Here is a 12,364-nt window from a genome sequence, read left to right as displayed (position 1 = left end):
ACAGGCCGTCTAAAGTTGTCAGTTTGCTAGGTTAACTTACTTGCAACATCAGATCCAGCTCCAGGTTCACTGATTCCCAGGCAAACCACAAAATCACCAGCTATAGTTGGTGCAAGGAACTGTTTTTTCAACTCATCAGAACCAAACCTGCAATAATATAATGAAAAAGATAGGATCTTAAAAGCTTTTGAAGGTAAATTTTATTTAGAAGTTAGTTACAAATTTTGCTCTACCCATACAACGATCAATTTTCCTATGACTAGGTAAAAGCTGTCCCAGAGCTAAAAGAGAGAATTGATACCCTCTAAAGGGTGATTCTATGACTCTATGATTCAGAGTTTTCACCAGAAACGCAGTCACAATAATTTCAAACAAGTTTTAATGAGTATTCAGGCATCTTACTCCCACAGAAATGTGTGGTCTAGATGCCCAAAATCTATCTTTATGACTGTTGCTTTGAAAGCTACCAGAACTAAATAAACATAACCCCTGGGGTCTCCCCTCAATGCTTATGCACCAGTCTACAGTCAGCCAGGACAGAGGACCTGCTCTCTGTACATCTTTTGACTTTTGCACATGCCAGCTCTTTGCCAGGATTTAGTGGTGACTGAAAAGTTATGACGTGTGATGTACACCTTCTGCAAATATCAGTATTTAAATTATTAGTATTTCACATCTGCATTTAAATCACACAGTGAAATCCATTAGTCCTTCTTCTCAGCTGTCCTTCTAGTCTCCACAAAAATAAAAAAGGAAACAGCAAAGTTTTGATGGCATTTTAACACAAAAAATTCACTTGGCCATGTTTTAATCCCGTTAAGGGACACATGCTATTTTCCCTTGCTTGCATCCATTCAAAATTTAGCTGCTTGCATCCATTCAAAATATTTCATGGTTGATTCTGTCCTAATTAACATTCACTGATTTTGTCTTGCAGTGCAAATTGTGAGTTTGTGGTCTAGTTCTCGAACCTCTCTCGTGCAACTGAAAAATTCCTCAGGTCATGTAATGAGTTTTCTGTGTGTAGAAATCCATACAAGTCAAGTTCTTCCTCAGCCTCGTCTTTGGTATGAGGCTTCTCAGGTCATCATTGCCACTCATCTCCTTGGGCTCACTGGCTGCCTAAGCAAACTGCAGTTACCTGGGTTCTCCTTGTAAAATATTGTCCCAGTACTTCAAAGAAGTGATGCCATTCTAGCTAAGACTAAGCTGTCCCTTCCAGTCCAACCCTGGCACAAAGGACATAGGACAGCCAGGGAACAGTCTGGGAGCTGGCAGACACTTTCACTTAGTTCACAGAGGGAGCTCAGTTCCTAGCTCTGTCTCTGCTGATAATCACTGCAGGAATCCCAAATAAATACAAGAAGCAAGTCTCCAGCATACTTGCACAAAGTCCTCATGGCTGTTATGTAGTGTAGTTTTGCTTTTTCGGTTTTTTTTTAATTTTCCTTGGGACATGATCAAGTATGGCCAGCTGAACATTCATTAGACAGAAAAAAAAAAAAAATCCCAACCAACAACATGGAAAATCAAATTATGAAAGTAGCTAGTGGGGATTTTTGGCAACGCTTTCTGACACTTGAAACTTTGCCAGCCTTTAGTATTTCAACTGAGGATTTTCACAGCAAGAACTTTTCTCAGAATAATGTTTTTGGTTTGATATCTTTGTTTGTATTAAGTTCCAGAAAACAGTTCAGTTCTTTCCAAAAATGAGGTTACAGAAGAAGTTATTTTGCAATTAAAGAAGTCTGGCAACACTATTTTCATACAATCATGGGTCTCCTTTCCTTGCAGAAAGCAATGCAGCTCAGCAAGAAGCTAGCTACTGTGTTAGAAACATGTAATTTCTTTAAAATTCTACCCATCTTATACGCATCCCAGAAAAATCTCAGTTTTGCACAAATGCAATACCCACTTCTTCCTAGTTTAACAGCTCCAGAATTAGAAAACTGTTTGCAATGAGATCATGCTCTGGCTCAACACAGACATGCTTTCTGGGCTGGGGCCACATCCCTGAGCATAGTTTCCCACATGATTAACTGTGCAGACTTAGCATCACTCTAAAATATATTTCTATGCATATGTGTATGCATACACACACGAGTCTACAGTCAGTAAACCTTGCTGATGCTGAGTAACCCAGAAGTCCCAAGTGTGAGATTCTGACACACTGCATTGCACAAAAGTGATCCACCCTTTCTTGCTCCACACTTTATAAGTAACATTGTTGTGACGGCATGAAAACAAAGACAAAAATGCCAGCGGTATACAATCTTGTAAATAGAGGGTAAAAGGAAAATTAAACCATGGCAAAATACAGAGGTAAGAACACTTCCATGATCCACACAGTTACCTTTATATGTTTGGATTGTCAGCTGCTGCTTCTCTCCTTTACAGCAAACAAGAAATCAGATAGTAAAACTAACTTTTTGGATATTAATTCCCAGGTATGCTGCTGTCTAGGGTGGAGAAAGAATCAGTGACAGGTAAGTTGATGAAATAGAAAAGCACTCTCTTCCCACTAAATAGTCATCATTACCCTTACTGTTTTCCTATAAATGATAGGAAAAAAAAAAAAAAAGGAGAGTTCACTGCCTACTGCTGAGATAAAGCAGCTCTACATTGATCTGATATCACTCTGGATTTGGCACCCTACAGGTTTGTTTATAAGGTCTGAAAAATGTGTATCCTTCACTTTCTCAGCTAAGAGTTGCTTTCTTCACTCTACTTGTAAGCAAGCAACTGAAGTATTAGATCTGAATGCATTTGGAAGACCTAACAGAAAGTTATGTTCTGAACCAGGTCCATCAAAGGTTTAATCACTGCTGACAAAGCTTTCTGCATTTAGTTCTCAAATTTAGGAAGTCCTACTTCTTCACTTAGAGGATTCTGGGAATTCGAGGAATCACATTCACTGAGTTAGTTTGTAGGTGCACTCAGTACATGCTGGGTCAATGATGAATAAAGTCCAAAGTTAGGTAAGCCAACAAAGTGCTCCAGGGTTTTTTAGGGGATGATGGTTGATTCCCATATTACTTTTTGATTTGTGCATCACTGATGCATCAGGCATAGAAATGCAGTTAAGATGCAAAATGTGAATTATCTCTTTGAGCTTGTCTAGAATTGCCACAGTACACAGATATCTTTATAGAAACCATCCCTAGGCAAAATTTCCTGTAGCAACCAGCTTTCTCTTTTCATTACCAAGTTTCACTTTTACATGTGAAGAGTGGGACATTTTACTGTATAAATAGATAGTGGAATTGACTTAACAGTGGGTGGAAAATTCACTAATACAGACACAAATTCAGTTAACAGATTTCATCAAGTTTACAATATTTTCACACTTATTTTCCAAGAACATCCCCTCTAGGATTTCACTAGCACATGTGCATAGCTTCACTGCTTTACTACAGAAGACAAAAAAAACCTGCAGTGGAACAAAATCATGTCTTCTTTTACTCACAGATTTTCTTTAAACCCCTGGAAATAAAAAGCTACCATGAGGGCAAGGTACTATTCTCTGAAGTCTTTTAAAATACTATTTTTATTATCAATTGGACTACAACTAAGCTGTTTTTTCAACAGACATAGTGAACTCCATGCTTGCAGGAAGCTTTTGGTGTATTACACAAAGGAGAAGAAAACTTTAGGAAAAATTTGCCATAGATGAGACCTCCAAAGTCACACATACCAAGCAGAAGGATAAGTGGATATCAAGGGAATAGAGCTTACATTCCAGACTCTACAGTAGATGTAGAGACATTTTCATTCGGGGGGGGAGAGGGAGGGAATCAAGCTAAAAAAATCACCAACAAATAACCCAACCCTAAAATGCTCTTCAGAGAAAAATTTCACTTCTTGTATATCTGTTTTGTGCAGAGAAATTCCCAATTTCATTATAATCGTTTGAATTTCATTCCTACTCCCATCTTCCAGAATTTTAGGCATATCCATATTCCAGGGTCAAACTGTTGGACCAGCCTGTTGCCTCCCTCTAGTTTTGCAAACTGATGTTATGATGTAGAATGATTGTGAAACTATTACATGAAGAATTTGGTAACTGTCACTTCCATTGAGGGAGGAAAAAAAGAACAACAAAAGAAGTTCAGAAAGTACAGGAGCCTGAATGACAGCAAGTGCTAAAAAAAAGGAATGCTGACATGGCAGTTAAGAAAAAGTAAAATGATTAATTGCCTGGAATGGGCAAATTTAGGAAGCATCTGATACAACTTTAGGATATAGAATGACTCCTTTCAAAGCTGGAAAAGAGGAAGTAAACTATAAATCAGAATTAGACTGATCCTAATGATTACAACTAAATGCATCCTTAGCATGACTGCACTGGGAATATCTGCCTAAGAAAAAAGACAAATCTGAACAGAGGGATTCTGGAATTAAAAATTTTCTATTGGCTGTGGCACCAAGGTTTTGTGTTTGTAAACATATCATCTACTACTAAACAAGGCTTATGTTTAAATATGTAATAATCTAACATTAAAAAAATTTTCTTCCCTAAACCAGAGAAGTAAAGAAGACTGTCTGATAGAAGTAAAGAGTGGGTTCCTTCCTCAAGCATTACTGAAGAGCAACTGCACAGTATTGGTTTTTTCTACTCTTATACAGACTGGGTTTAAGGCCTAAACCTAAAACAATTTGGGTTTTAGGCTAAACTAAATTTTCTGAAAATTACCTTGTAAGAGCAGGAGTAGCCATGCCAGCTTGCACTCCAACAGCCATAGGAATACCTCCACAGCGGATATTTCCCAGCTCTTCTGCCACTGCAATATTATAGGAGAAGTCCAAGCCCATGCCACCATATTCTGAGGAAAAAACAAATCTATGATTCTCATGTTCTAGACTGGCATAAGCAATAAAAAAAAAAGTAGCATTGCTACTGCAAGGACTTGCCAACTACAATCTCACTATTAATTTTTAAGTATTTGATAATTATCAACTTTCCTTTCACAAAAGTGATACCACACTATTCTTTAAAATATCTAAACTGAGAATTACACCTGTTCCAATTACCTGTGTGCACATCAGGTCACCTCTAAATATCTTAAGTAGCCTTATTACTTTTACTGGAAATGGCAGGAAGAAGTGACATGCTGCTGAAAACAACACTGGAAGGCAAAATTATTCTTTCTAACAGTAAGGTCATACGAACAAATCACTCCACAAGGTAATAAGTACTTTTATTTCTCCATGAAATGTCTGACACTGGCTCTCACCCCGCAATGCAATCATTTTTCTCAGACACAGCACTCAAGTCAGCACAGAGCAAGACCACAGGCAGGTCGTGTTTGTATGCTGAGTTACCGTCATAGCTCAAAGTCCAGGATTAGACACAACTACAATACAATGAACATGTGCATTTCATATCCTGGCCCTTGGTCTGGGCAGTCATTAAAGCATTCTTCGTTAGCAGGAGGCTGACGACCTAGGGTGCTGGCCAGGTCCCAGCACAGGCCAGTGCTCCCCCCACACACATTCCAATCTGAAAATTCAATTAAAGAGGAAATTATTCTTCACCTTATTTCCATGCCCACTGCTGATAAACTCACCACGTAGTGAAGCACAGAAAAGGGCTACGTTGCTATGATGGATGAGGTAGTTTCTAGTTGTATTAAATAGCTCGTAGTCCAAAGGAAATATGGTGAGAAAGTGAAGGTTACTGCTTGACGTCATTAGTTGACTGAGAAGCTTTGATTAGATAACATTCCCTCTTTTTTTTTTTTAAACTTATTTGAAGACTGACTAAGAAAATGTCAAATAAATAGATATAACCCCCACCCTTCACACACACAATACGGGGCAATCAACCCTTTCTGTTTTTGCTCGCTGACATCAAACACTGAGCTCACCCCTCTACTGACCTGCTCTGAAGTTTTCAAAAAGCACCATTAAACAAAAGTCAAAACACCACAATGCATATAAACACAGGGCTTTGCATGCTATCATCTGTTTTGTAAACCCACAGAAACTATCTTTGTGCATCCTTTTTCTGCTGAAAGAAAGGAAAACATAAATGGAAAAGGCTAAGCATAAGTTCAGTTTTCAAATAGCATTTCTTCTTGGGTCATTCTGAATAGTCTGGATTGTCAGCATTAAAAATTAGCTGCTTTTCCAGACTTTTGTCTGAAAGGAATGTTTCTTAGAAATATACACAAAATTAAAGTTCCTACTGGGAGCTTAAGCAGTGAAAGGAAAAAACCAGCACTAGGAGAATGTGTTTAATATAATAGATAATCCAATTCTCCTGCCTTTACAAAGCCCCCATCAATAAAAACATGCTCTGAGGAGCAGTAAGGAATGTATGTGCATGTAAAGGCAGGAGTATTTAAAGATATCTGGCATGAGACAGTTTTCGCTAATTTTATATGAATCCATAGCAGAGTTATAATACCTAACCTCAATTTTGGTACCACACATATGCTTTTCAATTCATTTTTATTTTTTTTTAAATCTGTCATTATTTTTATTGCCAAACTTCAGTTATTACTGGGTTTATCTTTTGTTTCATCTACCAGGTAGTTATATTCCTGTCTTTCACTTAAATGTCACAAATCACAACCTTAGTTTTTTTGATTTGCATGTACAAAACTGACCCAAAGAAGGACCACTTTATCCAAGTACAAGGCTTACAGGCGTTCTTTGTCCATACCACAGTTCATTACATATTACCATGTAACAGCTTGCCTTGCTCTTATTTGAGATTAGTTACTAAGCAGTACATTTTAAAGACAAAATGCTGCAAAAGGCCAGCTCTCAAAGGGAGAAGGAATTTCCTACCAATGAGAGTAAAGGAGCAGAATGAAGCTTTGGGAGCCAGAGGTGGAGGGGGAAACCCTTCCAGGCAAAGAGATGATAAAATCCAAAGATTTTATAACACAAGAGACATCCACAGATGCAGGCAGGCAGGAAGGGCAGAAGCAAATGGTAAAAACATTAATCAGACCACACCTAAGCTTTCATTAGGTCTGCTCCAGGAGCCAAGGAGATAGAAATTCAGGGAGAAATGTGAGTGGTTGGATGGACAATTACAGGGAATGCCTCTTTTGAACCGAAAGTACTTGATCAAGATAGAGATTCACTTATCAGTGCAGTCTGTGCCCCTATATCCCCAGCAGTTTGGGTAACATGCCATGGCTGAGCACAGTTGTGTCCCATCTCTTTGGAGAACTGGACCTCTGCTCCAAGACAGGCTGCCAGCAATGTCACACACAGCAACAGCATGCAGGGCTGGCTCCCAGTACTGAAGGAACTTTCTTTCTTCCCCAGCACATGGGTGGCAGCCTGGTTCTTGCAGCCCCACTGCCGGGCACTCCAGCTGGCTATTTTGGGGCCGGTCTGAGCACACTGCCTTGCGTGTCGTGGGACTCAGCTCTTAAACTGAGAAAAAAACCACCAGGCTGTTCTTATTTCCACCTGCTGCAGTGATGCTGGTGAATGTTTAACAGAATGAATGTTTAGGTTTTTTATGGAATGAGACTTACTCTTTTTGGAATAACTCTTACTTGCAAAAAGAGAATATACTGTTGTTAGGAAGGTCATGTTTGCCAGTCTCATCAACAAACCACCTCCTGGAAGTATCTGTAACATGATGCAATGCTAATAGGCCAATTAAATTTTCATTCAGAAAAGTCAACATCATGCCTAACATAATTTTTGGTGAAACATCCATAAGGAAAGGAACCAAATCAATTCCACATTGGATCGCTCAAAAAAAAAAAAAAAAGAAGGAATAAAAAGCTATATATAAATATTCACTCTCAAGACATTTCTAGGGTAAATATTTCATCTAAATTTAAAACAAGATGAGGGACCTTTAAAGAATTCTTTGGTTACATTACTGTTTTTAATTTACAAGAAACTTAAAAGAACAGACCAAAGACAAGCTAGGCAGAAAGTCTAATGCTTTTATAATCCAATACAGGTAGAAGAAGGCAACTGCTATTTTCAAAGTGGTTTTTATGACAATAGAACAACTTCCAGCTGTTAAATGGCTTAATTTGATATCATATCCGTTGTTTGATTTCAGGTTAAATTACAAAACCCTAAGTGAGAACACAGGAACATAAAAATAAATAAAAATACAAATAAATAAAAAATCTGCACAACAAACTACAGGCAGGACCCACACTGGAGGAGGTAAAAAGTGTGAGAAGGAAAGTGTAGCAGTGAGAAAATGCTGTGGACTGACTGCAATCTCCTGTCCCCAAGCCCCTGTGCCATTTGGGGTGGGGAGGGAGGTAGATGAGACAGGAATGAAGAACTGAAGCTGAGCTTAGAGGCGAGGGTAGGGGAACAGGTTGTTTTAATTTGCCTTTGTTTCTCACTACATAAATCTATTTTAATTGGCAGGAAATTGCAATAATTTTCCCCGAGCAAGTCTGCTTTGGCCATGATGGTAGCTGCTGACCAGTATCACTGACTTTTTCAGGACAGCCAAGCCTGGCCACTGTATTTTCTCCCCTGTCCTGTTGAGGAGGGAGAGTGAGTGAGAGGCCGGACAAGGCAAGCCACCACACCATAGTCAGTATATTAACCTATTCTTTTAAATTTGCTCTGTGCTTTTCTACTAATCACAATCATCACCACATTATTTTAAAACTCCCAACCCCCAAGAGCTCCTTACTTCATACAGACCAGCAAATTTCTAAATGTTAAGTTTGTGACACTAGCAGTGAAGTCCAAGAGAACACAGTGAGTTTTAAAAAACATTGTTTTCAAAATATGCAGATGCACATTCTACTAAATCTGATAATTAAGGATATCAGGACTTTTATGAATTAATATAAGCACAGAGCATAGATGATGCCCAAAACTACAAACAGAAGTGTAAGAGTACCACATCTTCAGCTGCAACATGTCAAAACATAAACTCTGCTGGAAGATCAGTTGGGACAACAAAAGAAAGGACTGTCTATGAAAAAGGACTCATAAAGGCAAATGAAGTCTTTCATATAATCATTTCACTTTTATGAAGACCAACGCATTTCTTGTCACTTGTTCAGGCTCCCTATTCAAACATGACTCTGCGCAATGATGAGAGAGGCTCAAAGTCTCTAGTCCAAATTTTGTAAAAGTTTAGAAGTGTCTCTATTTGAAATTTGCTTCTGAACCCCATCTAGTAACTGCCAGTGGGAATGACACTATCTGCGGTGAAAAGCGTCTGTAAGTGAGCTGAGACAAGGTGAAGCAGAAGAATGTAAGTGAGCCTTGATAAACTTTCCAAAGTTTTCAAAAGTGTATCTACACCAAAGAAAATCACAAAGTATTATTTCCACCATCAGCACCTACCTCAGTGCAAGAACAAATAAATGTGTGCTTTCTATTTCTAGGGACTAGAAAGGCAAATAAAACATGAATAAAGTCCAGTTTTGAAGATAGGCCTGAGAGACTCCTACATCTGATACTAGGATGACAGATCTAATTGCCAGTTTTAATCGCAGCCTACAATTTAAAATCAACAGAAGCAAAATTTAATTGCTCAAACCTTACTCACCTGCCATAAATATAGTTCAAGAATTTTAACTCCAAGGAACTACAAAGAGCCCTGAATTAACATAACTGCAAATGTCATCAGGTAGGACAGTACAGAAATCCTACCATAATTCCTTTCCTCTTCTTTATATAAAAGGAACTTAAAGAATTACCAGAGGTGTACTCTCTGTGTTATACAATTTCCCATAAACCCAGTCTGAAAAGCTGAAGCTGAAGAAGCTCAAAAAACACCTCCTACCTTCTTGGTTATTTGCCCTGGCTGGGTGTAGAGGAAAAAAAACCTCATTTTGTGTAACAGAAACACCGTGATTCCACTTTAGTCTTGTTAAAATTAAGACATATGTATTTTTTGGCTACTTCCACGGAATCTTTTCATGAAAAAGAAAACAAAACAACACAACAAACCATAAAAACACAACCAAACAAAAAACCTGCCCACATAAATGAAACCCTTGTGCCAGATGGAAAGGTCCTTTTAACAGATTACCTTAGCCAGATAAACCAAACTCCCCCAGTGTGACTGAAAGTTTATCCCAAACCAGAAAAAATAGTGCTTTATGATTTTGTTTGCTTGATCCTAGAAAGATCACAGCCACATGCAGTAGTTTATCTCTCATGGATATTCACTAGTTCATCCAAAAAATCCAAGGCAGATAGGGACTTATTCTGCTAACCAAAATTTTGCTGGTAATACCGCACTTGTGATCCCTTTACCCTTGGAAAAAGAAAATTATGGATTGGCTGCTCATTACTTTTCAAACACCCATGGTTAGCAGCACAAGTAAAATCCCTGAGCAATTAACAATGTAAATTATGCGTTTCTGTAATACTTCTGTATTCTGTATACTGCTCCTTCTTGCTATAGAAGTCATCACAGTTGCCCCCACAGAAACTAAATTTACTGGTATGAGTAAGGTGATCAGGTCTGTATGTTTTAGATTAAGACAGAGCTACACTGGAATATACAGTGTAAGGATAAAAACTCCCTCCCCCCCACAGTGTAAGGATAAAACAAGAATACAAAACGCCACAGAGGAACTTCGCAGTGCCTGCCATTGAGCAGATAAATGCACCACACTGACCTTGCCATAGCTAGTGACAGCATGGACATGTTCAAATAGGACACTGCTTTAGAAAGCCAGAACAGTATATTCTAAATCACTACTTGTCAACAGCTGTACTTGCTGCCCTCTGATTTCCAGAACTTCCCTCCCAACTTCGTAAGTTTTCTTAATTTTCTAAGGGGTTATGCAGTGTCACCCCACACCATCTGAGTCAGCAATCACATCTTCATAAAACTTCAAACTCAGATGGATATCAGAGCTCTTGAAAAAATACATACAACCCCCCCAAACTGTGTATGAACAATGTCATAGGGAAAGAAAAGCTAAGTTGCACAACACCATAGAATAAAATGCCCCCAAAGGAACACAAGAAACACTAACAATCAAAAAGATGCAGTAGCCAAAAGAAAATGAGAAAGAAAAAGAAAACCCAAGACTGTACACAGCCCCAAACACCAGCTGTTGTGTCAGCTCCAACTCAGAGAGTAACTTTAAGCAATCACTGCTCACAGACTCCTCAGGCATCTTCTGTATGGTTTTAAATTGAGTTTATTTTTCCCCCTCAGCTCTGACCCAACATCAATTCCACAGAAACTGGAATTTAATCGAAATAGTTAAACCACCCTAGAATTTTTTTCTTTAAGGTTAAAGAGTACAGATCTCAATTACTGTATGTTTGAAAATGTCAGTCAAACTAAATGCCACAGCATAAAGAAAACAAACAAACAAAAAACACACACAGAAAAATGAAGTCAAGAAGTGTACAGGCTGACTATCAGACCTCCTGAGCTTCAGTGGAAAAGTCTGCTACTTCTCATGGGGTGTTTTTTTGGACAAGCTCATAAACAGACAGTAGAATAGATTTCAAGAATATCAACTCTGCAACCTACCCGCTGCTTGAGGTCAGTCAAACAGTAGCAATTGCCGACCTCCTTATGTACATCGAACACACACATTCCTACAAGCTGTTGCACATTCCCCTGGTTTAATCTTTGCTTGTGGACACTCAGGTTTATTCTCTGAGTTAGGCTTATCCAGCAGTGAATACTACTTCTCTCCAGCTTGAAGGTTGACACCCTTCTGATGAACAGGTAAACACCATATCAACATACTCAAACACCGTGCATGTCCACTGCAGTCCTACTGACACCACTGTGAGTCAACCCTCAGAGGCACCGATATCTGCTGTCAGGCTGGGTGAGACATCTGTAAACATGTAAAATTTGCTCTTCCTCCCAAGAAAATGTCTGCACAGCTGCTAAGCTATCTTCTTTTAAACATATTTACTCATTTTGAACAGGTAATAAAACAATCAATCTCCCACCTGTACAAGAATGAAGCAAGTACATCATCTTTACGTGCTGCTGGTGCTCCTATTCAAGACTCTTGCTTTCACTTGAACTACCAAAAACTCCTACAAAAAGTTCATGTTACTCTGCATCTGGCAAATTTTCTTCCAGCAGCATCTGACGTGTGAATGCAAAAATAGATATTATAAGAAATCTGTGGTAGTGTACAGACATTCAACAATGCAGAGGTCAAAAGGGAAAGAAAATGGGAATTGACTTATCAGTAGGCAACATACAGAGATATCCCAAAGAACCTTCCCTCTTTTAAGCACAATAGAGAGAAAAGATTAATAACAGGACGGAATACTAGTATGTACATCGGTAAGGATTTTTTAAAAGCTGGATGAAAAGGGGTCACTGTACTTCATTTTGTAGCAAATCCTCTAGCAAAAATCATATTTACTGTTTTCATTTCTTTAAGGGATTGAATTACTTTCATTT

At 38.5% G+C, this 12,364-nt stretch overlaps 1 protein-coding gene across 2 annotated transcripts in view; it reads right to left on the bottom strand.

Moving 5' to 3' along the window:
- The window catches only part of LOC113945180 (probable acyl-CoA dehydrogenase 6), a 79,282-nt gene that overhangs the window by 25,167 nt on the left and 41,751 nt on the right, over positions 1–12,364 (bottom strand). For both annotated transcript variants that reach the window (XR_003526978.1, XM_027639066.1), the window contains exons 3-4: positions 4,694–4,823; positions 41–147 (exon numbers count right to left, since the gene is read on the bottom strand). Coding sequence is in view for 1 of the 2 variants with exons in the window: in XM_027639066.1 (XP_027494867.1) it covers positions 41–147; positions 4,694–4,823 (237 nt within the window). In the remaining variant the exon portion in view is untranslated. The remainder of the gene's footprint in view (positions 1–40; positions 148–4,693; positions 4,824–12,364) is intronic.

The sequence above is a fragment of the Corapipo altera genome, unplaced genomic scaffold (genome assembly GCF_003945725.1).
Source record: "Corapipo altera isolate COAL_440 unplaced genomic scaffold, ASM394572v1 44, whole genome shotgun sequence".
NCBI lineage: Eukaryota > Metazoa > Chordata > Aves > Passeriformes > Pipridae > Corapipo > Corapipo altera.
The sequence above is the reverse complement of the archived record's forward strand: the minus strand, read 5'-3'. Positions and strand labels throughout refer to the sequence as shown.